This window comes from Stegastes partitus, unplaced genomic scaffold, assembly GCF_000690725.1.
Source record: "Stegastes partitus isolate 25-593 unplaced genomic scaffold, Stegastes_partitus-1.0.2 Scaffold346, whole genome shotgun sequence".
Classification (NCBI taxonomy): Eukaryota; Metazoa; Chordata; class Actinopteri; family Pomacentridae; genus Stegastes; species Stegastes partitus.
Genome location: NW_007578077.1, coordinates 218,528 through 244,883, shown reverse-complemented (window position 1 = coordinate 244,883; position 26,356 = coordinate 218,528). Strand labels below are relative to the sequence as shown.

The 26,356-nt window shown below is 44.4% G+C and overlaps 2 protein-coding genes across 2 annotated transcripts in view; one reads left to right on the top strand and one right to left on the bottom strand.

The window, feature by feature from the left end:
• Nucleotides 1-12,614, top strand: part of scaf11 (SR-related CTD-associated factor 11) — a 21,942-nt gene extending 9,328 nt beyond the window's left edge. The window contains exons 5-15 of the mRNA XM_008284108.1: nucleotides 131-210; nucleotides 344-423; nucleotides 506-543; nucleotides 627-697; nucleotides 2,238-2,363; nucleotides 2,852-2,949; nucleotides 4,443-6,710; nucleotides 7,252-7,580; nucleotides 7,755-7,928; nucleotides 8,720-8,839; nucleotides 10,977-12,614. Of these exons, the coding sequence (XP_008282330.1) occupies nucleotides 131-210; nucleotides 344-423; nucleotides 506-543; nucleotides 627-697; nucleotides 2,238-2,363; nucleotides 2,852-2,949; nucleotides 4,443-6,710; nucleotides 7,252-7,580; nucleotides 7,755-7,928; nucleotides 8,720-8,839; nucleotides 10,977-11,072 (3,480 nt within the window). The 3' untranslated portion in view covers nucleotides 11,073-12,614. The remainder of the gene's footprint in view (nucleotides 1-130; nucleotides 211-343; nucleotides 424-505; nucleotides 544-626; nucleotides 698-2,237; nucleotides 2,364-2,851; nucleotides 2,950-4,442; nucleotides 6,711-7,251; nucleotides 7,581-7,754; nucleotides 7,929-8,719; nucleotides 8,840-10,976) is intronic.
• A 3,420-nt stretch (nucleotides 12,615-16,034) lies between these two features.
• Nucleotides 16,035-25,832, bottom strand: slc38a2 (solute carrier family 38 member 2). The gene is made up of 16 exons (XM_008284109.1): nucleotides 25,500-25,832; nucleotides 24,096-24,236; nucleotides 23,919-24,000; nucleotides 23,702-23,817; nucleotides 21,632-21,705; nucleotides 21,443-21,535; nucleotides 21,010-21,085; nucleotides 19,254-19,336; nucleotides 18,981-19,039; nucleotides 18,408-18,575; nucleotides 18,228-18,307; nucleotides 18,013-18,113; nucleotides 16,920-17,044; nucleotides 16,678-16,822; nucleotides 16,483-16,580; nucleotides 16,035-16,227 (listed from the first exon to the last, which is right to left on the bottom strand). The coding sequence occupies exons 2-16, from the start codon at nucleotides 24,227-24,229 to the stop codon at nucleotides 16,111-16,113; spliced, it is 1,551 nt and encodes a 516-aa protein (XP_008282331.1). The 5' UTR covers nucleotides 24,230-24,236; nucleotides 25,500-25,832; the 3' UTR covers nucleotides 16,035-16,110.
• Nucleotides 25,833-26,356: the final 524 nt, after the last annotated feature.

The following is a 26,356-nucleotide window of genomic DNA, read 5'->3' as shown; positions in this document are numbered from 1 at the left end:
GTGTGTGTGTGTCCCAGCCAAACGTACAACAGGTCAGCTGTCAGACAAACACACACACCGCCTCTGCCAACCTTTACGTCAGGCACAGTGTTTGCACTAAAACCAAATGTGCTTCTGTCCTCGTTTTAAGGTTCCTGTGAGGAAGCGCTCAACTCAAGCTGAAGCCGAGAGCTGCTGCTGTAGAAACCCTGAACAAAAAGTCTGTCTCAAGTGAGTGTCCAACGAGTTTGTTTTAAAATATCACAGAAACGCCACAGAAAACCAAGTGATGCAGTAATATAAAACATAAAAAACATAAAACTATTAAATCAACTTGAACAATTAAAGTTGTTGTTTTTTTCAGAAGCAAAACCGCGAGAAGACCGAGGCGGCAAAAGGTGGAGCGGACGGCAGACGCCAAAACAAAAGGACTTGTGAGGAAATGTAGGTTAAAACCCTGATTTCTCCAGAAACCTGCCTGACCTGCTCACGCTGAGATCTAACAGTCTGTAAATGTCTTTTGCAGGTAACGACGAGGACCCCTCTTCACTGAGCAGAAAAAAGGTGCTTTATCTTTTTTTGGTCATGTTTCACCGTCCCACATGTCTGCAGGTAAAGCTCATTGGTGTTTGATGTGTTATGTTCAGGTGAGAGGAACAGAGTGCTGCACTTGGTCACCGCCTCCCTGTGTCTCATTAACCACATCAACACAGGACATGTAAGTCATTACAATCAACTATGAGAAATCCACTGATGTTCTGTTAGTGTTTCCTGTGATTTACACTGCAGTATAAGACTTGTAGGGCTCCACGTCCACATTACAGAGCGCATGTTCAGTGTCTAGGTTTAGCAGGAGGCCCAACACATCTACAGGACGATTTAGATGGAGGGATAATATTATTAGCGCCATGTTAGCTTACCTGTTTGTAAATGTCGGCTGTTACCTGCATGTTCGTAGTTTGTCTCTGTTGCTGCTTTTTGTTTAATTCTTGTTGGTTCCAAAATCGGGTTCTTCCAAAAACCCGGCGCACAAGATAACATTTCTTCATTACATCCTTATTAATGGTAGTAAATAAGATGTGGAAGAGGTCAAGTGGCTAAATCGGCTAAATCTGAACATGAGATATTTTGGGCAGTGGAAGAACTGGAGCTGTAGGTTGTGATTCCAGAGATGCCACTAGAGTTTTTGTTGGACATAAAATAAAAAAATTTTTTAGTTTTTCTTACACTTTGTTTTGAAACATTATTTTTTTGTATTAGTTTTTTTGTTAATTGTGAAAAATACTATCAAATGTTTTTATTTTTAAAAATGAGCACTACAGAAAATATTGTACGAGGTAGGATCAAGAAGTTCTGTGACCTATAAAAAGCAAAAAACACTGATTAAAATTTTACTGCCATCCCCATTGAAGTGGTGGCTCCCAGTGCTCCTGCCATGTTTGGAACACTCCCTAGAACCTCTGCTGGAACCCTGTTCTGTCACTGTGTCAAGCACCATCTGTGACGCTGGATCTCCTCCGCTGTGTCAAATGGCAGCAGAGGGAGCCAAATGGGGCAGATGGGGAGCAACAATTGTGTCGGTGCAGCCACGGTACTTGTGCGTTTGTCAGCGCCGTGCGAACAGGTGCGCGTCGGCACGTGCCCCAGTTCAGGTCGTCTGTCTTGAATGTTCTCTCTCACATGCCTCAGGATGTTGGCGTGAAATTCTGCGTTGACAGACCCTGGGGAATTAATTTAACGGTGTGCAGCCTCGTAAATGTTGAACAAAACAACAACCATGCTTTTGGTCACGCTGCTGACCTGATACGCCATCTTCGGTCTTGGAGACTTGAGCTCAAGACTGCTTTTTGGTCTCTGGGTTGCAGTTGTAGCCCCAACTCTCATCTCCAGTGATGATCCTCGATGTTAGAGTGCAGTCAGTTTAACATCGCAATTGATATTTGCTTCCTTCGATAGTTGGAGATAGATAGTTTGATCCATGGTGAAATTTTAAATGTGCACCAGCAAGTGATCACTAAACAGGACTTCAAAGGGGATAGAGGTTGAATTTAAACCTGGACTAGCTCTTACCTTTCACAGGAGCAGTCTCAGAACTTCTTGATCACACCTCCATATGAAGGGAGAATAAATCTGCAGCAGAGTAATGTTTAGGAAGGATGTCATCAGTGTAGATTATAAGTTTACAGCTGAGGCATAAGTGATTTAGTTTAAACTGTTCCAGAAAGTTCTTCATAATTAACTGTTTTCTCATCCTGCAGTGCAGATCCTGCTTGGTTGGCAGAGGACATACCATATGACACTGGATTCCAGCAGTGCAAATCCCAGGTGCAACATTGTCCTTGGCTCTCTCCTGCTGCTCCCATCCCTGCTAACGGCACCTCAAGGTAATGAGAGTCCAACCGGCCACTGCTGTGCATTTGCCCATCTTCATAGCTTTGTCATTAGACGCTCTCTGACTCCACACCTTCAATGTGACACTCAGGCCTTCTGTTAACAGTGTGTAGTCTGGAAGCTCATTGGGAAAGCCCAGCTGACATGATGACAGTCAGGAAGACTGAACCAGCATTAAGTCTTTTAGTGGAGTACACACAAGTTATCTTGAGCTGAAAACACATCAGCGCTCATGTGTTGGTTCAGACCAAAGAGACCGACTGTGGTTGTGATTGCAACCGTTAAATGAGAGACAGTTACTGAAAGTTTTGTGATATTCAGTTGGTGTCTTTGGGTCATGGTAATTAGCATCCATCCAGACAGGACTTTGGATCCATAGTATGTGGTCAGATATCACGCTAATGGGGAACAAAGGTAATAACAATCCAGTCTGCGAAATCAAACCTAACAGTTCTTTTGCTGTTGTGTTGTGCTTTCACAGGCAAAGCTTCCATAGAGCTAGTTGGAACCGCAGCCCATCTGGACTCATTTCATCTCCCTTTACCTCCAGCTCACCGTTGTTTGGCCCAAGTCATTTTGGTAAGTTACATCTGACACAGTGTTGACTCTTCGTACTAACATAATGGCAAATGGTCAGATTTGTACAACATTTTGTAATTAAACATGTACCTGAATAGTTTCATTTCTTCTTTTTAATTTGTCATTTGAAAGGTTTGATTGTTAATTTTTACACCTGGGGACCAAGATTTGTTCTTCATTTTTCAGTTTCCTCGTATGAAATCAATTGTTTCTGTTTTTTGGAAAAACAAGTCCAGATCTTGGTAGAAGTGCTCTAATGATATAAAGTCATTTAGACACAGAAGAGAGGTTATTATTAATCATGTCAATAACAGAGCTCCTGGATCAAAACTATTAAACTGGTCGGCTTATATTATCCATACAATATGAATTAACTTTTAAGTAGGAAGTTATGGCTGCTGGAACTGATGGGAAACGATCAGTTAGAGAAGACATCAGGACGCTGGAGTTGGAAGAACAGAAAAAGTCCAACGGGATAGAATGGCGATGTTACAGAATTAAACTTTTTCTCCCAACGAACAAGAAAGACATAGGATTGGAGTTTAGCAAAACCATGTACAACACTTGTTGATCAGTGAGTCACACTGATGTACACACAGGATTTTTTACATTCATACCTTGAAATCGTAATTTGCGTATATTTCTAGTTCAGAATGGACCTTTGTAGGATCATTCCTCACTGCTGTATGATCAGTCATGGTCAGCAAAGGCATTCAGTCCATGACACCTTTTTTTGCTTGTGGTTTTTTGCTTTTCCTGTTGTTTCTATCAATGTAATTAACATGAGTGTCTATTATACTTGAGTAAATGCAACCATAGTTAACGTAACTAGTTTAAATATAAAAATGCATTTTCAGTTCTTATCATTGTTGTGCTGGTGATTTTCCTAAAATCACTTTATGAGGAGCAAAAAGTTCCTCCATGCGGAAATAGTCCTGAAACATAAGCACTCGGGATGTCATGATACCAGAAATTTGTTATTTTGTACTAGTACTACTGATATTCAATGTAAAATTTCCAAAATAAAACAAAATGTAAAATAAAAGAAGGAACTCAGATGAATGTGTGATTGGAGCACATACCTTATGGGTAAAATTCCCTTTGTAGCAAAGTCTCTCTCCTAACATTTGCTTTTCGTCTACTTTGTAAAGTCAAATAAAGGCAAAAATCCTAAAAATTAAACTTTTCTAACAACAGATGTCAGTGTTGCAATTACTAAACTATGACATTGTAGATGAAACCCAGGGTTCAATTGCAACAGGATCTGAAGTATTACATTTTAGTTGGTGTGATAATTTAAACGATGCCCACATTGGTAAGACTGGCAGAGAACATGCTTAATGTATCCACCACACAGTGATGTTGTGGCTTGCCAGTGGCCTTGTTCCATACAGTGTCACACTTTCACTTTGTGTGTGGAAGCCCTGCTGTATGTGTTGAGATTCTCAGGAACTTACTGGTTGTGTTCACAACCATTTGTTTCTCTCCTGCAGTGTTTCAGGGTGTTGTCTGCGCCATCACGTGTCCCAAAGGAGGAGAGAAGAGAGGCGGCCGAGCTTCAACCTCCAAAGCTCCCTCCAAAGAGGCAGAGTCTCTGCCAGCCAGACGATCTGGACGCAACAGTAAAACCCAGGAAGAGGCTCCTGCAGCTGAACCTTCATCACCACCACAGTCCAGTGTGTCAGACTCTGACTCATCTGCCAGCCAGTCCACCAAGCCTGGCAAGGCTTCTCAGGTGCCAGCCAAGAGGAAGGGGAAACGGGTAACAAACCGGAAGGCCAGTGGGAAACGGAAAGCCTCCGCTAGAAAAAAACGCACTGCTGAAGTCATTAACAGCCCAGCAGCAACCGACGAGGAGGAAGAGGGTGAAGGAAGTGACAACAAGGAGAAGGAGGAAGAGGAAGATAAAACTGAACAAGAGCAGGATGTGAACAACTCGGAACCGCTGCTGTCTGATGCTGAAGGTGACCTCAAAGAAGAGCAGGATGGTGTTGACTCTGCTGATGATCAAGGAACTGCAGGGTCTTTGAACAATGTGGATCTGGACAGTGATGAGACTCAGGAACAATCTAACGAACACAAACAAGAAGAGAAAGAGGATGAAGAAGACAATGACCTCTCCTGTCCGTCAGACTCGGCTTCTAACAGCCCTGCTTTGTGCTCTGAGGATGTCCAGAGCAAAAGAGAGGAAGAAGAACCAGACAGCCCAGTGTCCTGTGGAGAAAAGGATTCTGAGAAAATGGGGTCACCATCACCCTCTGAGTCTCCCAACACACTGCTGGAAGACCTGATGTCTCCACAGTGTGACGAGCAGGCAGAGCAGCATGACAACATGGAGATTTGTGCAGAGTCAGAAGAAACCAACGATGAAGAATCTTCAAAGGAGCCAGAAGCCGAATCATGTGAGAATGTGGCACAGCCCGGGTCCCCCTCTGCTGGAGAGTCTGAAGAAAATGTAGCAGACCCGGAGGCAAAAGTTTCAGAGGACACTGATTCAAAAATGCATGACTCAGAAGAGCATTCAGAAGCTGACAGCTGTGGGGAAGGAGCCAGGGACGATGGAGCATCCAAGGACGACACAAACGTCATCCCCATGGACTGCAGTTCACCCATGAGTGAGCATGGGAACGATCCCATTTTGGAACTTCAGAGTGAGAGTGCTTCTCAGGCTGCTGCACAACCTCTGGCTACACCTTCTGAAAGTCAAGTCACCAAGGATGAGAGCGCCAAAGACCAGCAGGACAGAGAAAAGAGCCAAGAGAGGAAGAACGACAAGCAGAGGCGCTCTCGCTTCCACTCCCCAACCTCCACCTGGTCACCCAAACGGGACTCTAGGCGGGAATCATCCAGGCGCTCGCGCTCACGGTCCAGAGACCGTGATGGCAGCCCACCGTCGAGTCGCTCCTCACGAGCTCGCAGCAGAGAAAGAGAAAGAGACAGGGATCGGGACAACGAGAGAGACTATTCTAGGAGGGACCGTAGTCGGGAGAGGAGGAGGCGGCGATCAAGGAGTCGTTCTAGATCCAGATCCCGGTCTCGGTCTAGATCTCGATCCAGAACTAGGTCCTACAGACGAGGCCCCAGCCCCGAGCGACCAGTGTCCAGAGAGCAGTCTCCTCAGAGGAAGGAGCGTAGGGGCGGCTGGAGGTCTGGGTCTGGTGCTGGTTCTGGTTCTGGGGGTGATGGACGGAGATATGGAGGCGGTGGCCGCTTTGAAAACGGCGTGCCTACAGAAGGTTCTCCTGAGCGCCAGGGCTGGTCAGAAAATCCTGACTGGGTCACTGAAAAAAGTCGGGGTGATGCTGAGAGCAGGAACCGGGACTTTAGCTTCGGTGGTGGCTCACGCTGGGAAGACAGCCGCAACAGTGGAGGGAGCAGAGGAGAGCCACGAGGCCGGGGCGGCCGCGGAGGCTTTGAACGTGGGCGGGGCGCAGGCAGAGGTGGAGGCAACCGCAGCTTCTACAACCAACAGGAAGAGTCGTCCGACAGCCGCTGGCAGCCCAGAAACAACTTCTCAGGTACAGGCAACAATTCAGGGAACGACGCGTACAGCCGCTTCAATGAAAACCGGGGCGGTGGTCGGAGGAAAGAGTCTGAGCCAGGAGAGTCTATGCTCGACCGCTCAGGCTGGTCCTCGGCGTCCAGCTGGGCTGTCAGGAGGACGCTACCTGCTGATGTCCAGGACTATTACTCAAAGAGGGAGAGAGGAGGACCAGGAAGCTGGAACCGACAAGAAGAGGAGCAGCAACCAACAGCAGCAGGTCAGTCCTCTTTAGTTTTTCAGTACAAACCAGACATCTCTGGACAGTTACCACTTCTGTACCTGCCAGATTAAATCAAGGAAGAAAAGCCTGCCATGGATTAGCTACATTTCCCTCTAAAGTACAAGCAGCAGTCCTGGTGTTTGGTTTTACTTCTCTCTCTAAAGCTGGGAGAGGAGGATAATTTTAGTTGCTGTGTGAACAGAAAACAAATCAGAAATTAGCCCGAGGCACCCGCGCTTTATTAGGCTAAAAGGAAAAAGTGATTCCTTTGAAGTGAATTTATTCCTTTGAAAGTCTCACAGTTGTTTCATTCCACCAGCATCTATTTTCGGTAAAAGGCTGCTGGGTTGATTCTACCATTTATCGCGTGCTATAAACACCTTCTGTCAACTATCTCCTGCACATGTTCATTGTTCATCAGTTTGTTTAATATTACTGGACCTATATAAATATGCACTACTTTACATTGACTGCAGAGTCCTTTGACTCTCACAGAATGACAAACTTTCATTAACAACTCCTTCGTTTTGTTCCACAGATCCCCCTAAAAGCGACCCTCCTCCCCCGGCAGTCCCGGGTAACGCTCCGGTGCCCGTGATGAACATGATTCCTCCTCATCCTCCTCAGCTGAATGTTCTTCACCACTACCCCATGCAGGGCCCGCGAGGAACCCTGCCCGTCAGCTTGCAGCCCGCGGCGCCCTACGCCATGCCTCCTCAGGTCCCCATGCACCTCCACCCTGCCGTGCCACTGCTTCAGGTGCCCGCCGTCGGCGCTCAGGGCCTCCCTCCCCCTCCACCACCACCTCCACCCATGCAGCAAGGCAGCCAGACAGCAGCAGCTCAGCCCGATGGCCACACAACACAGGTATGGAACACCAGGATGTAGACAGGACGGCTGCAGAGGATGTGATTGGATTAAGTTCCAGATGCATTAGAATTAAAATAAGCTAAAGTTAAGCAATAAGGAGCTGAGATACCAAAGTACTGTCCGAAAGCAGTTCAGCCCAACAGTCTTTGTCATCATTTTGCTTCGCCCTAGATGGCAAGTACCATGGTGGGTTATGGGAAACCTGCCCTGCTTCCCACGCCAACCAAAGCAGGTGTTGCAGCAGTGACCCAGGGCCAGCTGGCACCCAGCCACGTGCTGCCATCCTCTACAACTCAGCCAGGCCAGCATAACAAGGCTCAGGCCGACAGCTCCAAAAAAGAAAAGGTAAAGTGCAGCCACCTAACTGACTGTCACTGCAAGTGTGTGCTTCTCTGTCCATTTCTATTGGTCTTCCTTAAAGGCACATATTTTGTCAATTTTCAGCTCTGCATTGTTATTGTGAGACTCTAGAGGAGCTTTGTTTAATTAACATCCCAAATGATCCTTATTAGTCTCATAGTAGCTCTTTATCAGCCCTTTAGTTGGTCTGTCTGAAGCTGGCCATTATCGCTCCTGAAGGCCTGCCTTCTTAAAAACCCACTTTCTTCAGATTGGAGCGCTGCTGAGAAGCAGCACCAAGTGCTTGTCAGCTGTACTGCTTGGACTTCATAAGCGTGCTGTGCCTGGAGGCGAATTTTCATTTTGCAGAGTGGCACAGGCATGACCCAGTCTACTCTGTCACTGATTGGCTCACACTGACATTCTTACCCAAACCTATCTCAGTCCTCACATCCTGGTTCTCTGGTCAGTCAGGTAGCACGTCACTCATGAATGTTGATTGATTTTCTGCAGCCACCCTGCAAAGAGAAAATCCACTATTGGCCATAGATCTGTGATGAGCTGACATCAGCTAGTTGCAGAAAGAAAACTGTTGGACAATCGGTATTCAGAGCCATCTGAAGCCTGGTCTTTATTTCCTCAGAGGGATTATTATTTTTTACACGTTTACTTCAATATTAGAAACTCTGGCTATGTTGAATATGCACACCTTCCACTGAAACATTATATATCTGACAAGAAAAGAATAGCCACAGTATGTTGTCTTTAATCAATCTGATCTCCTGTTTGTGCTCCAGAAACAACAGATCCAAGAGAAAGCTATAAATGAAGTGAAGACAGCCATCAAACCATTTTACCAAAAGAAGGAAATCACAAAGGAGGAGTACAAGGAGATTGTCCGCAAGGCAGTAGAAAAGGTAAACACTCACTGTTACACTGTCTGACTAATGACTGGCTGCTAAACCACTCTCACCTCTTTAGTTACTGTAGTTACGCCTGTCAAGCTTTCTTTTCTCGCACAATGTTGTTTACACTGATAATGGTGCCAGATTTACCATTTAGAAGGACACAGGAAAGACTTCATCAACATTAGGTCCTTGTTTTGGGTTCACACATACAGTGCTGTGAAGAAGTATTGGTCCTCCTGCAAATTTGTGACACTTAACTCTTTCATATTATCAAACTAGTTTTAATATAAGACAGAGATAACTAAAAGAAGAAGAAAAAAAAATCGCAAAGGGCAGGTTTTGAATGATGATTTAATTTGTTGAGGGTAAAATGCTGTCCAGCCCCATCTTGCTCTGTGTGAAAAAGTAATTACCCTCCTAGCTACCAAATGACCAAATTCATTCAGCAGGTGAGTAGTTCAGTGTCACCAGCCACACCCACATACTACTGAGAGGGTTGTTGAATCTAAACACAGCTTAAATAGAACCTGTCTGGCATTCTGAAGTAGACTAAAGGTTCTCAAAAAGCAGCACATGATGCCGTCATTGCCATTCATCAGTCTGGAAGTCTTTACCAAGCCATTGCTGAGGCTCTGGGACTCCAGACAACCACAGCGAGAGAACAGTGGTGAACCTGCCCAGGAGTGGCCAGCCAGCCAACATTTCTCCAAGAGACGAGCATGTCAGCATCTCATCCAGGAGGTCACGAAAGAACCAAGATGAACATCAAAACAACTGCAGGCCTCCTTTGCCTCAGTTAAGGTCAGTGTACATGATTCCATAATAAGACACGGGGCAACAACGGCATCGATGGGAGAGCTGCAAAACACAAACCACTCCTGACCAAAACGACATCAAGGCTTGTTTGGCATTTGCAAAAAGAAATCTGGATGAGCCCCAAGACTTTTGGGATAACATTCCATTGACTGACGATTTAAAGGTGGAACTTTGGGAAGATGTGGGCCCCATTAAATCTGGAATAAAGCTAATGCTGCATTCAACAAGAAGAACATGATGCGAGGAGTGAAACCTGGTGGTGGTCCGGTGATGGATTGAGGCTGCTCTGCTTCCACGGGACCTGGACGACTTGTCATAACTGGTGGAGCCATGAATTCTGCTCTCTATCAGAAAGTCCTCCTGGAGAACATCCACACATCAGTTCATCACCTGAAACATTTAACTACAGTTGCTGCTGCCAAGGGCCCAACCAGTTATTAGGTTTAGGGGGGATACCAGTTTTCAACAAATCATCAACTAAAAGTTACATTTTGTGTTTTGTGGGTTGTCTCTGTCTAACATTAAATAAACCTAAATATTAGTTTGATCATGTGGAACATGTAAGTGTGAGAAATACGCAAAAATACAATTCGCCAGGAAGGGGGCAAATACTTTTTCACACCACTGTATGTGCGCTAGCTTTGTAGATTGAAAGTAGTGCAACATTAACACGCTCTGCTTATAGGAAACTGGAATGCTTTTTTTAAAACCAGTTTTTGGTCTCACACCCGTCTGAGTTGCTGAGCTGCAGTAACTGAATGAAGATTAAAGACTTCTCTGTGTGCAGCACTGCAGCCACCTGGCTAGCATCGCCCGCAGACTGCATCACTAAACTGTTCAGACAGTGAGTAGTTTAGCCTGCGTCCAGGCAATAGGAGTGATGTCAGACCACTTCAGGAAAAGGACTGGTCACAAAACGAATATGTTTTTGAACTTAAATATTTTGTTGGTATCAAGTCTTGAGTTAGTTCACCTTTAAATCAGTTTATGTGAAGACAACTATTCTTTGGTGAGCAAGGTTAATTAATACCCTGTTGTAACAAATAGTGGGGTGGGGCATTACTACCAAATCATGTGGTAATGCACCCAACTAATTAAAGTTGGTAGCAGCAGCACTACCAGTGGAAAGCTGAGTCTGAAGCCCTGCCTTAGCCTGAGTCTGTTAACCGTAGTAACTGCAGCTGACAATAAAAGCAGACACACTGTTTAATTCAGTGTTTCATGCTTATGCTCTTATGGTTTTGATTCGAATTTTTAATTAACATGTTTCCTAGCGAGCAGCTAATATTTGCAGTAAATGTGATGCTTTTCTTTGACCTTTCTCCTTCAGGTGTGTCACAGCAAGAGTGGTGAGGTGAACTCCAGCAAGGTGGCCAACCTGGTCAAGGCCTACGTGGACAAATACAAACACGCCCGCAAGAAATGAACTGCCGCCCTGCTGCTGGGCTGGCGATGCCCTCACAGACCCATTCAGCTGCTCAAGTGCAATTTCCTCTAGCTGGAATTCGGCCTCCGAGCTGAAAGACGACGGAGAGCCAACGTTTTCTTTTTTGATATCTCTACCTTTTATTGAATGATGAAGATTTTTTTCTATAGATTTTCATATTTTGTTAGAAAAGAATGACCCAATCAGAAATTGTAATGCAAGAGCCCTTTATTTTGCATAGATCATGTGACTTGGGAACTACTGTAAAGAACGCAGGGTAGCGTAGGGGGGTGGGACGGTTGATGCAACGCTCAGTGGACGACGCCAGCTCATGTAGTGGAGCGCCTCTCCCAGGGTGTCGGCTGGTACAATGAATTTCACTTCTACGGCATCCTGACCGCCTAGCTTATTAATTGAAAAAAATGTCAATGTTCTTTTCAAATATTATATAATATTTCAGATGAGAGCCTAGTTTAAAAAAAAACACAGTGCATTGCCTTTATGAAACCCTGTGGCCCAGTGACGGCCTGGCATCCGGCGAGTCATCCCACTTCGGGTCCAATGACCAATCAACAGTGAGTGTATAATGTAAAGCGAGGGTCCTGGGGGGGATAGTTCAGGTGAAATTGACCCCACCCCCTGCCTGAATGTGTAATAAATGTCAATGCGTGAACATGAACTGTGCAAAGTATCCAGAGAGTAGTGAAATAAATTAGCTGCTTCCTACTGTGCTCTGTGTGTTTGTCCGAGGCGTCGCATGAAGGACTTCCTCTCAGGGTGCACTCCTGTCTCCATATCAACCAACACATTAAAGAGCCCCATTTTACACACATTTACAGGTTTATGATTTTTTTGGGGGGGGCTCAACTAGAATATGTTTACATGCTTTAATATTTAAAAGGCATATTTTTTCTTGTATATTGTTGTAGCATCTCCTCTCACCCTCTGTCTGGAATGCTTCGTTTCAGTTCCTTCATCTTTAAGGTCCCCCCTCATGAAAAGCTCAGTCCTCTGACGAAAGCAAGATAACGTTGGTTATATGCGGTAAACCAGCATCTCTGAGTAGAAAGGCAGAGACTCGAGAGTTGCAAGGAAGCTACTCGTTCTTTAAGTGTTTGCTAAACTAGCCGCTTATGCATATTTGTTACACGATGATAAGGAATGAAAGCAAAGCCTGGACTTCACCTGAGGTGTTTCAGGCTGGTAGGAGCAGTGGTTTCTAAGGAAGTCCCTTTGGTGTGGACTTGAGGCTTTGTAAGTCTGCAGACCTTTTAAATGCGCAGAGAAGCTGGAGCACACTAAAAGGAAAGGGAACCCCCCCCATGAAGCATACTATGGGCTCTTTAAGGACACATCAGGTGCACTTCCAGCCTCGAGCCACTAGGTGGGCGCAGTTTTCATGTGTATGTAAATGGGAGCGGAAACATGCAGTACTTAGCATTTTGTTTTGCTGATTCTGTTTGAGAATGGGGTTATGTGTGCATTCCATTTGGATGGAAGCCTGACTGTTGGGCAGCGATGATTAAAGTCCCTGTACACCCACACAGCTGTTTTCAGTCAATCTGTCTCTCAGGTTCTTGTGTTGATGTTGGATGCAGCGCTGTGATCTGATGTAACTGGGTCACTGAAAACACATTGATATGTTGCAATAGGTAAAGCACAGGTATATATATATTAAAAAAAAGTGAGTTAATGTTGGCGAAATTCCACTTAGCTAATTCAGTTTTTGAGTCCTGGTATCGTGCATGTTGTGCTCACTGGGACACTGAACTGGAGTCATTGTTAATGTCACCAAAACTGTCTCATCAATAACAGTTTAATCAGTCGTGCAGGTTTCCCATGGGAGCTCATGTGTTTATAAAGCAGCAGAAAAGTAACGTCGAACAAAGACGTAGTTAAAGGTCCAATGTGGAGGATTCAGAAATGGACTACAGCATTCATAGTGTTTAATCACCCACAATTGTTTCTGCTTCCGAAGGCTTACAATAAGTACTTTGTATGTTTACAGGGAGCAAGTCCTTTTCAAGCAGTCTCCCATGATGCATCATGCTGTCTCTGTAGTTGCCAAGAATGGATTAAACCAAATATTGATGCTGATCTTGTGTCTGCAGCAGCCAGTTTAGGTTCTCGTACACTCTTGAAAGGTGATTTGAGTTGAAGGCTAACTGGTTGGTTACCATCTACTGCTTCCATGCTAGATGCCACTGAATCTGACACAATGCTCCTTGAAAAGAAATCACTGAAAGGTCCTTTTTTTATAGCCAGTATGACTTTTGAAGCTCCGTAACTAACTTTTGAGCTCAGTTACATGATGCTCGAATGTAAGAAGCTGCACCAAAAACTGGTCAAAGTAAATCACCCCGGCTTGTGCACGTTGAAGTAGAATGTTAGCTACTCAGGATCTTTTATCAGTCGCTGATGGTTGTGACAGTCTGAGCTCAATATCTGATCTGTGGGGCGTGAAGTCAGACTTCCAGCTGTGGAGTGTCCTCTCATGACCACTAGGGGGCACTGTTATAAAGAGAAAAGACAGTTCAACACATTTCATGCTTCATGATTCTAATATTCTCTTGAATGAATCTGACCCATAATTATGTCCTCCATTTGTGAAAGTCACAGCAATTCAATATCACACAGGATATTAGGATTTTTTAGCTCTGTGTCCTCATAAACCAAAATCACAAACTTCACTGAGACAAAACAGTCTGACACACACTTCAGAAAACACCAGTCATGCTGTGGTTTAACTATGATTTTACCAGGACATTAATCACAGGATGCTGATCCAGGTTTGTGTTCAATCATAAGTGTTAACAGTAAACTAAAGCCGTACGGTCGGAGTTTGTCTTCAAAAGTGTCATAAATCTTAAAGGACGCATTGGTTTATGGTTGCGTCGAAGCCATTTTGAAGCAGAAAGGGATTATTTTCATTGAAAAAAAATCCTGACATGTCATTGGAGATTTTTATGTTTTTGTCATTTTGCTTTAAAAATGTTCTGTTAATACTTTTATTCAAATTAAATAACTGCTGTAATAATTGGCGCCCCCTAGTGGCCTTATTCGACCATCATTCCCAAAACCATTCAATCAGATGTTCAGAAGTCCTTCAGCTTGATCAACATGGACTCAGACCAGAACCCTTTCACCTGCCGGTCCCCACAAACCACATTTCAAAGACACAAAGACACAGGACACAAAGAGCACCAACAGGCCAAGTTATATGTTATCTTTGATTTTAATTGGACATTAATTACAGGATATACATAGTGTTTCATTGAAACAAGAGTGTAACACTGACGGGCAAAGCCCTCTTTGCTCCTGAGGTCAAGAGATGGTTGACGTACTCTCCAACCGACATGTGCGGAAAGAACATGATGCTGATCCAAGTTTGTGTTCAGGGGGCTAAAAAGAAAAACAAACAAAAACAGAGCCTCCTGCTCCTGCTGCTGTATCAGTGGCTTCCACGCCGAACACAGTTTTCTATACAGAATCAGCACAGCAGGACTGTTCAGTCAGTCGTAACAAAGGTGAACCGCTGAAGTAGCTCCAGTGTATCGGAACCCGTTCAGTATCACAAATTCACCACTTCTGGGTTTTTTTTTTTTTGTTTTACAGCTCCAATGCATTATTGTAAAAAAAAAAAAATTCAAACAAAACAAAGCGTATATACAGTTGAACTCAATAGATATATATATACATATATATATACATACAATATTATATAAATATAGTAAAATAGATTAAATTACATTGATTTCACGGTCTTCCATAAATAGATGTTGGACAATAACAGTTTGGTGATGCGTTAGTGTTGGAAGCACAGTGCACCGTCTGATGACAGGCTCGTAACAGAGCTCTTGTGTTCTTCATTGTGAAACATTTTGAAAGCACTAACCTGTGCAACCATATGTAAAACCACTCAAAGTATTGTAACACCCTCAGCTTTCTGTGTCGTCGTTTGGTTGTCGGCGTTTAGGAGCACACCGGACTTCTTCTAGCTTCTTTTTTTTTTTTCTTCTTTTTTGTTTTTGCAAGTTTAACAGGTATATTACAACCACAGCACGTGGTCAAATTCAAAGTATTCTCCCATAAAGAAAAAATGTTACGTTTCCCCCGCCCCTGAGAGGGGAGGCGGAACCGGGAGGCTCGTCGGCCTTCTCCAAGCAGTAGTGTCGTCGCTGCGCACGCTGTTCCATCAAGATCTTCAGCAGGTTATAAAGAGTACATACAGTTTGAGAAAAGTCCCGGCGTGAGATACTGTGCATCCCAAGTGTCGGGTTGGAAAAGGCAGGTTCTGTAGACTGATGCACGGTTTTACAAGGAAAGCTGACACTATAAGCGAGGTCACAGAGCCTTGGTACGAATACTGAATAGGCGGTGTTGTAGGCCTCACCCGTGAAACTGACAAGTGTGCTAGCTGTAAGTGCTTTTCAATATACAAAGATGCTTTACAAATACATTTTTGGCAAAGTAAAAAAAAACACAAAAAAAAACGGAAAAATAATAAAAAATTAAAAACAACTGTTGGAAGGAACTTAACCGTCATTGAGGAGGATAAACTTTCAAGTCTGTTGCCTCTTGTCAGTCTTCAGGAGATCCGTTGTTGCTGAGCTCGGAGGTCACAGCCACACACACACAACACTGTACCTGAGCGTAAGCTGCATTTTGGACTCTACCACTATGTCATCTCTGGTGTGAGGCGTGTTCAAATATTTGTTTTCAGCTGTACCGTAACTACAAAAAAAAAAAAAACACGAAGAGTAAAAACGAGAAAAAACGACAATGAAAAAAAGTTACAATTAAAAAGAGAAAAAAACGAAACACCATCTTTGTGGTCTATAACAGCATACTGTACAAAGTTCAGATACATTCTCTTGGAATGGCATGGTCTGTAGCTCGGGAAGTCGAAGCCGAGCATTAAGTGAGTTCTTGTGTTTTTCTTTGTTACAATGCGTTTCGATCTTGGTTGCGCGGTCGTAGCAGCCCGGCGCGGAGAGCCTCCTCTCCTCCGGCAGGACGCAGCAGGAGAGCTGGAGCTTTAGTGTCCGTCGGCCTTCGTGACCGGGCTGGGTAAGGCGTTGTGGATCCAGTCCAGGATGATGAGGGTCATGCTGCCGATCATGACGATGAAGCCGCATATCAGGAAGAGGGTGGCCTGGAGAGAGGAAAACAATTACACAGTTAGAAAATGGAAAGTTTAACTGTTTGCTGAATATTTACTTTTGTTCTTACAGTTACGTGGCGAGATCACTTCCACTCTAATGTTTGGCTGTTCTGTATAAAGCTGCAGCAGCTAATTAGCTTCGATTAAACTAAGATGACCGGCTCATGTCTACAGCTACATGTCTACTGCACAGGCATGGAGGTATCTAAATCTCAGGAAGTATGACGCTCCGGAGCTTCGCCTTACCCCAATCTTTTGCACAGACTTCATGGGCTCCTTCTTGACCAGCTTGATGTAGAAAGCGGAGGGCAGGATGAAGATGAGCATGGCAGCAGCAGAAGCGCCTGATGGAGACAAGAAATGTCGCATTTTAGTCCCAAGGGTGTCTTTAGGTCGGCCTCTTTATGACACCGCCGCACATTAACACTGGTCGATACTCACCAATGAAGCCAAAGATGTCCCTGATGGTGGGGACCAGGATGACCAGGGCGTTGGTTCCAGCCAGCAGGACCACAGTGATGACAGTGTGGCGGATCCAACTGAAGTCCTTAGTGGGGCACAGGAGGTGGTTGACGGAGGTACGAATCTGCAGAGAGACGGAGAAAGATGGAGATTATCCTACATGAACTGTCATTATTTCTACTGACCAATCGCCTGAGTGACGTTTCTTGTTGGACACTTACGGGGAAGAGCACCACGGGGACGGTGAGGGTGACGGCGGTCAGCACGGCCAGACGGACGATCAGCAGAAGCACATCGAACTTGTAGTACCTGGAGTAGGTGTGCAGCAGCTCAGGGCCAACGTGGGCTGAGGAGGAACAGAACAGATTTAGATTTAGAAGGAACAACGTCAGGGTAAAGTACAGCTGACATTAAACAGGTGTCATGTCTGTAGAAGCAAGAGACGGGCCGAGCATCTAGCGTTTCCTTTCGAAGCTCATTGTCTTGTGAAAAGAAACACGTGGGGCCTTGATTTGACCGTTTCCTGTACTTAGTGTTAGGAGCTAATTAGCAAATATTAGCATGTTGGACGATGATAGCAGCTATGCTAAACATGCCACCTGCTAACCATCATCTTGTCAGCGTTTAAAAAGATGCTAACATCTTGTATTTAAGGGAGGTACATTAGCACAAAAACAAATTCGCTTTTCGTGTTTGTTCGCGATAAAGCTGGAGCCAGCAGCTAGCTAGCTTAGCTTAAGAAATGGTTAAGCTGTGGCTAGTTTTTGTACGAATTATTTTGTTAGTTAATTAGCAAACAGTAATTTCAAAAATAAGAAAAGATTCAAATAGTTTCAGGGAGATACTAGTTTGTTTGGTAAAGCTTCACCGTCCTGATGAGGCTGAACTTTGTGAGCCCACAGCAGGTGAGATTTCACAACCCCGGCGTCCCCCCTGCTCCGACTGTGGGCGACACTCAGGCAGGTTTTGCCGGTCGTGATGGTTCAGTTAGTTTCCGCTCACTATCGCGCTCTTGTGCAACTATGAGTGACGTTCCAGGAACATTGCTGTCTCGTTTCTCAAATGTTCCAGTTCCATGATAAACAGGAACACTGGTCAGCTGCATCAGGTGTGTGTTTTTTCACACTCTTACATAAGGGGCCTCAGCCCTCGCTATTTGTTTAGGCCTGGAAGCGCCTCCGGTCAACCTTGGACGATTGATCCCCTGTTATATTTAACATGCAGGCAATGACTGGTAGTAACCCACGCTGTTGGGCATTACGACAAAACTAAAGATATCATTAAAATAATTCCAGCAACTATCAGCATACTTACAGTTGAAGGTCAGGTATCCAAAGAGGGCAGCCAGCAGGTACATGATGAACATGGCCAGGAAGGACACGTTAGCAACACCCTGCATCTTTCTGCGGGAACGGCTGTTCAGGACAGAGGGAAGAGGACGTTCCAGTTAGACGCCACACCAAAATCAATCATAAAGACAAAGAAATAAAACAGCTGTGGTTTGTAGGATTATGAAGGAAAGCACTCACTCTTTGAGCTCCTCGTACATGGGCAGGATGGCGGGGTGGCACACGAAGGCGAAGGTCAAGATGGGAACAGCGTAGACAGTCTGGAAAAACAGAAGGAGGCGTTTAAAATTTAAAATTAAAAATGATTCCACTAGTTTTAGTTTAGTTGTCCAGATGTGCAGCATCTCAGAGGGTTCTTACCTGTGAGTTGAAGACAAAGTATTTGGGCCTGCAGGCGTCTTCGCTGTAGTCCACAGCGGAGGAGTTGAGGTCAGGCGAAGTGCCGTTCAGTATTCTGCCGAGGGTTTCATTCATAGCCTCCATGTCAACAGGCAGGGGGCAAGAAATCTGGAACTTCTTGATGATCACCTGGAAGATCAGAGGGCGAGTTTTAGGTTTACAGTTGGACTTTAAAAACCAGTTAAATGCAGCATCTACGAGGGCCTGTAGTGACATTATAATGTTACATCATCTGGTGTATTTGAGCTGACACCCAGTAGGTGTTTGGATTTGTTTCTGTTGTTGTGATGAGGTTGTTGAAACCACATGCAAATGATCATTGGGCACAACAATTCCAAGGAAGCCTGACTATTTGTTTTATCACGTCTGCTTGCATCTCCCAACTAAAGATTCCTGCTGCCTTCAGTGGAAGGGAGGGGAGTTCATGGGAAAACTAAATCATGCTCTGACGAAGACCCATGCGGCACAGAACGCTCGCTCATGTGCCAAGAGCAACACGCTGTGGAATGAGGAAGCCAGTTGGGTCATACTCACCACAATCAGAAAGAACACCATGCAGAGCAGGGACAGACCACTGGTGTAACCAAGGTAACCTGAGGAGGAGGGGGAAGCAAAACACAAACATGAGCTGTGAGCTATTTCTGTTCTACAGCTGTGGAATGCTCCTTTTTTCCCCACTTTTATCACTTCACTCTAAGCTGTGAACATTTTAGGGATTTTTAAAGTCTTGCACGGCGCACAAGAGCGTCACCGCCTCCCAACCTGAACCCTGTGTCGAAATGCGTCTGATCTAATCACACTTCTTACCCAAGTTCCTGAGAAGTGAGAGGGGCAGGATGATGGCAATCGTCACCAGCAGCACCAGGTAGTCTCCGTTAGTGTACCATTCTCTGAAACACAACACAGGACATGTCAGATTTATGACTGTTTTCAGAACATAACGTATTAAAGTTTTCAATGACTCATCACAGAGGATTACTCAGTCTCTGTCAAAAACCTTCTGTGTGTCTTGTAGCTTGCAGTACAAAATGATTATTTATGAGTTGCATCATTAGCTTGCTTCAATTTGTGCATTTTTCCTTTTATATCCACTTTATTTTTTACAATGTTATATATAAAATGTCACATTTTCCTTCATCTTCATGTAATTTTAAGTATAAAACAACTTCAAAGCGTCAAAGTGTACAACTGTATTATAATAATATATTACATAATGCATGCTTTTTAATGTTAGTCGTGTCAGCGGTTGAAAAGTTAACATTTATTTTTTATTTCCTGTCAGCCTATTTCAGACTTCAGATTGCTTTGATCCCACAGACAGCCGTCGTTCTCCAAACTGATTAATCAGCACCACCAGTAAACTAATTAGCTCAGAAACTGAAAGCCCAGCGCTGAAAACATCACATTCAATCCACTCGTCTGTCAGAACCTTCCTTTACTCCCCCCAAAAGCTTCAGACCCGATCAAACGTCTCGGCCGCTGCTTGGACACGTCTTGTCAAAGCCGAAGCTTCGCCAACATCTGCATGTCAGCTGACACGGTCCGGCCTGCGCAGGATGACTGCATCGCCCACAGAAATAGATGTAACAAAGCAGCAGTGAGGAGCCGAGCCACATCAATTTTTTAAACTTGAAGCGGGGTCGCAGTGAGCTCATCCCGCGCTCCGTCTCGATGCGGCACCGGCTGCATCCTCTAAAAGGGCTCTTTGAAGGGCGGAACACAGAGACTGAGGACTGTCCGTCCCTTTAAGCCGTCCAGACACCTTCCTACACACACAGCCTCTATTCCTCCTCTGCTCAAACAGCAGCACAAAGACGCTGCTTCACCTTCTTTCACACTCAGCACTTGAAAAACAACTGGCAGCCATTTTGCTTGATGCGCGACTTCCTCGAGTGCCGCTGCCAGCTATTCCTCCTCTGTTCTACACCTCAGCTACAGACCGAGCTGCACAAATCTCACATTATCTGGAGTCTCGGCTCAGCTTGGAAACGCTCATTCTGGGATTTAACTCGTCTGCAGTGACATTTTGTTTACATCTATGGCTGCTTGATAAATAGTTTAAAGCTTATCTCGTCTCTTATTTCTTCAGTTTGACGTTTTTCAGAACCGTATCATGAGTTCATAAAATGTAATTTGATGAGTTATTCTGTCACCAATGTTATTAGTTTTACTAAATTATTTATTAACCCTAATTTCTACCAAGATAAAGCAAGATTTTTAAAACAGATTTTTCAATGATTTTCATGTTAATATGCTTGTTTTTTTTAAATTCTAAATAAAAACAACTAGTACTGATACTGTAAAGCCCGACATGATCCATCCTGAACATTAAAGCTACTCCGTACTGTTTTTGACCACTAGGAGTGCTGTGGAGCAATGTTTTTGCGAGCGGGCCACCATTTTGTAAACACAACCTTTTGTTTGTTTACAGGAGAACTCCACGTGGTGCCTTTAAAGACACTCAGATCAGCCATTTTAACTTTACGGCGCTGCAACTGCACAGACACGCGTTTGTTTCCGACGTGCAGGTGTTTGAAAGCTACTAAAATACTGAGTAACTCACCCATTTTCGGTTCCCGTAAAAGCTCGAATGACGAGGGGCAGCTCGTACTTGACGATGTAGAGGTAGCTTGACATGGCTGTTGGGACAAAAACGACTGCAGTTAGTACACTTTACTGTAAAATAAGCCAAGTCACATTCATGCAGAAGACGCCGCTGCAGAAATAGTTCTGGCTAATATTTGGTGAGGGGCTGAGAGTTTCACACATGCTTGTAGAATGACTCAAGTTTTTACTGGAAGCTACTCGATGTTCCAAAAACACAGGCTGCTTTCCATCAGACAGGATTTGCATTCCCTCCCTCAAGCTCTCAGTTTAAACACAGAGCAACAGTGTTTGAGCTCCTCGAATAAGCACATGGTGGATAAATATAGAAGACTAGTTCAAATATAGTTGCATAAGCCAAATAAAAAAGTGAGAATGCATCAGCCTCTCACCTCCGATGTTCTGCATGGTGATGGAGCAGGAGGCTGCCAGTTTTCCAGGTATCCCGAAGGCTTTGTAACCCAGCTGCTCATAAACCAGAGCACCTTTAAAGACAAAGAAAGAATTGTAGGTTTAGAATTTGACAGCTACGTTAGGAAGTATTGGGGAAGTTTGGACGCACACAACTCTGACGGGCTCACCTCCTTCGTTGGCCGTCTTCAGCAGCAAGTGGACAGAATACAACGAGAAGATAGCGACAGCCACGAGGAGAATCCTGTAAACAGACCGGAGGGATGTTTAGCTGTGTGTTGACTTCAAGATGCAATTACAAGCAAGAGAAACAACAAAATCAATGATGAACCTGCTGAACATGGGACTTTAAAGGCCAATTGAATGACAAATGTTTTTCCCGATGGTGGTAAACAAACACATTGACATTTGGCTAACGTGAAGGTCAGATACTGTCGTACTGCAGCTGCCGAAGTTGTCGTTCATCCATTCAGTCTTGTAATGTCTCAAACCTTCTGTCTTAAAAAAGACTGTACCAGTAGGATGAGGTGCTTTCACCAGATTTCTGCTTGTCTTAAGAACATCTGTCACAAAACTGCTCCTCGTATCAAAGAGTCAGCAGTTTGTTGCCTTTGATACGGAAGAGTCTGCAGATTTTCAGAAGTAGGAAAATCATCCACCAGAGCGAAAACCTGCATTTTCTCCCATTTTGTGAGCCTGATCAGCAAAGACCTTGAAGGCAGCATCAGTCTGCAGGTTCTTTGAGTCACAAGCAGCATCAGCAAAGGACGAAAGGTTTCCCTGTGCGGGATCCTCTTAACGCCCTGTGATGCTGCAGAGGCAGCACTGTGTGTCCAGAGGTATTAATAGTGCAGGTGGAAATGAATCTCCTGACCATCTGAGACTCGTCCTGCAAAGACGTTTCCTCTCAGCATGGGACCGTCCAGCTGCTTCGGTGGCCACTTGCCTGCCTGTGACATGCTGAGTCTTTTTTATCTTATCGCTTTACACACTGCAGCTCAGCAAATATACGTTTTCGACGACCTTTTATGGGGAGTCAGTTTGTTCTGGAAGAGGCTGGCTAATAACACCAGACTATGTTTCGAAATGCAAACAGACGTTAAATCATAGATATCATGTGTTAGTCGGTGAGCGAGAGCAGCTAGAAACACTCCCATCTACGTCAGCTGTCCGATTTTTGTAATCCCCTTCTTCCTGCAGATGCAGGGCTCAGATAGGTCAGGTACCGGCTGAGAGAGAACCACGCTCTGTTCCATTCATGATCTCATGTGAGCATACATTATCTCTCCGTTTGCATAACTCTGGCCCTAATGCAGCGGGATTAGCTTGTCTAAGCTGCTTCTCCTGCCACTCCCTGCGTTTGTAAAGTGACGCACAACTGCCGTTTGGTGGCACCCGTGTCTAGAGACTTACTATGCAGCATACATTTACATTCTACCATATTCTGATCTTTTTCCCCATTATTACATTGGTACTGGTGTTTTCTCACTGGTTTCTGCCTTTTCACAGCTTCAGGTTGTATCTCTGAGACGCTAAGCTGATTGAGGATCAGTCCTACCAGATGCTGCCTGAGTGGTAGTAAAACCTTTGGCCTCTTAAGGCATTATGTCTCGTGTGAGACAGGAAAAACTGAGTTAGAGGAAGGAAAATGAAGAAATCCAGCACTCAAATAAGCTAAAATGGCTTAAGTTGTTCACATAAGCTGCAAAAATTCAAGCAAAAATAGCAGCTACTCTTTTACACTGATCAACCAGCAGGGGGCACTCTCACAGAACCTTCCAATTTGCCCTGAGAAGAACTATTTGTTTAATTTTCTTCTCTATAAAAGAACTTTCTCTCCATACTTTTATCTACAGCAAACACGATAGTGAGTACTTAAACTGTTCTGGAGCAAACTTTCGACCCCCGTGTAATCTGCCTCCCCCTCAGGGTCGACCTGCTGCTGAATCAACAGTCTCTGCTGGCGGGAAAACCTCGCCTCGTACATCACGATCTGTGACCTTGATGCAACAGACACAACCACACCTGCCTCGGCTTGATCTGGATTAAGAAACAAAAGCCACCCGCATTGAGTTTTGCTTTCTCTGCGTGCTTTGCAGCTCGCCCTCTGAAATGACTGTGTAGCTGCTTCATGATCTGCCTTCCTTTGATGTGTGAAGGCTGCTTTTGCACTTTTTTTTTTTCAACACATCTCAAAAAAAAACCTAATTAATACTTGATGTGATGGAACAGATACTTACACAAAGAGGGCGATGCCGGTGTTGGCCATGGCGTAGGACAGACCCAGGATGCCACTGCCCATGATGGCGTTGCCCAGATTGAAGACAGACATGCCAAAGGAGGCGTTGCCCTGATGCTGTGTGACAAAACACTGGAGTTAGGAGATGAGGAAAAAATTCCACATCGCATAACAGACTGAAGCAGATCAATGTGCTGGGAGACATGAGAAGCTCTTACATATTCAGTTTCATACTTCTTCTTGCCCAGGTTATGTTCAGGGAGGAAGTTTTGGTTCTCTGCGTCCAGATCAGGGTATTGGCTTTAGAAGGAAATAAAAAAAGAAGAAGTCAGTGCCATTCATGTGAAGGTATTTTTTTCCCACCATGTTTAGACATATTTGTAAATGAGCAGTACCTGTCCAGCGGGACCTTCTTCACATAGTCTGGATAAGGGTATTCATTGCTGTTGGAGCTGCTGCTGTCGTCGTCATGCGCAGCGTTTAAACATTTCATCTCAGTTCTGGCAGTGGGTTGTTTCTCACTGGCCATGTTGGAACTAAAAAAAAAAAAAGAGCAGATGCATTTTTTTAATACTACTGTTATTTAACTGTGTTTCATGTCTCTGCCTCCTGCGTCATCTCCATCTCGCCCCAGCATCTTTATTTCTAGCCGTGCGCGTTCACGCTCAAGAATGATCAATATTATAGTGAGCAGGCGCGCGCACCGCAGCCCTCAGCTTGAATCCGAGATCATGTGACTTCGCTTCAACGCGGGGAGGAGGAGGCGAAGGAGGAAGAGGAGAGGAGAGGGAGGAGGGAGGGGGGTGACGCACCGGCAGTGGAAAAATACCAGACCGGCATCCGCGTCCACCCGACATCACCTCAGCTCCACTGTAGATGCTGAATGACAAAAAAAAAAAAAAAAAAACCGCAGTACGCGCCGCTGACTTTGCGCACATTTCCCTCCGAAATCATTTGAAAAGTGAAATGAAATCAGGGTGTGTCTGCGTCTTTTTTTCTGGACACAACACATTCTTTAAAGTTAAAGAGGTGACAATAAAGCTTCATGTTTTCAGGTTTCTCTAAATTTGGCATCCTTAAATATTCACACTTTTTTCCTTGGATGAATATGACTCACATGGAGAGCCACGCAGAGCCCGAAAGGCGCAACGCCAGATCCATTTAATGACATTATTTCCATTGCCGGCTCCAGTGGAAACAATGGCACGTGTTGTCCCTTTATGGGCATGGCTCTCCATTTTGCGCAGAGGCTTGCGCTCTCATTCAAACCCGGCTGATGTATGGAGGCTTATTAAAAATGAGGACACACACAGAAACACTCTGACACGTTTTCCCTTTTCAACCAGAATGTGTTTGCTGGTTTGTGTGCCAGTGACAATCTTGTACCACCTCCAGTCACGGAGTCCAGCACTGCAGCATCACTGTCACACTGCTTCATTATTTATTTATTTGGACCAGGCTTTCTGACCTGGTAAGGAAAAAAATCAACAAAAAAACGCCTCCAGCTTTTTAGAGAAGACATTTTTGGCTCTTTAGAATAAGATGTATACATGTGATATGGCAATAAACCATTTTATTCCAGATTAATTGGCTCATAAGAGGCGGTAATAAATCTATTTTGGATTAAATGTGATTCAAACTATAAGATAAAGACAGCAGATGATGTGATGATGTATAGACAGAAAGCCAAGACGTGTTAAATGTTGACATCTTGAGTTCTTGTTCAAGCACTGGGCCGATCACACCCGGTAATTTTCCTAACAGACAGACAGCACATGAGAACATGCCGGTAGTCTTACCTTGTGAAGATGTGGCAGGATGCCTGTAAAATCCCTTCAGTGACAAAAGAAACAGCAACCGTCCGGACGATTTCTTCACAAAAAAAATCTTCTGATCCTTAAGAATATTTGGGTTATTTGTTATATGAATAGAAAATGAATTGATAGTCTATTAGAAGACAGGATCTGATTTAAAACAGACACTGAAAAGGTTCAAGTGGCAAAAAAAGAAGAATAAGATAGTCTTAGAATAAAACCGAGAGACGCGTAAAAGCAAAAAAGAATTTCGATTTATTGACTAATTCAATCAAAATCCCAGAGATGCGGCGCGCTCGGAGAGAAGACCCTATTCTGCTGGAGGAGGGGTGGGGACTCACCCTTTATAGATGAGCATTGCATCAGCCTGGAGAAGGAGACAAGAGGGAAGAGGAGGCGGTGGGGAGGAGGAGTCAGGGGGCGGAGACTCGTTTTACTCACTGTGACGTGGTTTTGTATACAAACAGAGTCTGACCCAGAGACTCTCCCTCTGGAAAACCACAGGCCTCCACTCAACATGTACAATAAGTGCTATAAAGAGAAACCACAATAATACTACGACTACTTTCCATTACTCTCATATTTATACAGTCAGTCTTCAACCTTTTTGTGTTCACAATACAATAAGTTAGAATGTTTTTTGATCCATTAGTTAGAACATGAATAACTACGGAGCCCCGGAAGGGACATGGAGAAAGAAAAGCAAAACAGAAAGAGGAAAAAAAAAATAGAGGTAGCTTTTGCGAGATCTACAATTCTACAACTTCATTAAAGCAAAAGCGACGTATGTCCGAGAGCAGATACAACACAAGCAAGGATCTAGTCCGGAGAAAACAATCTAG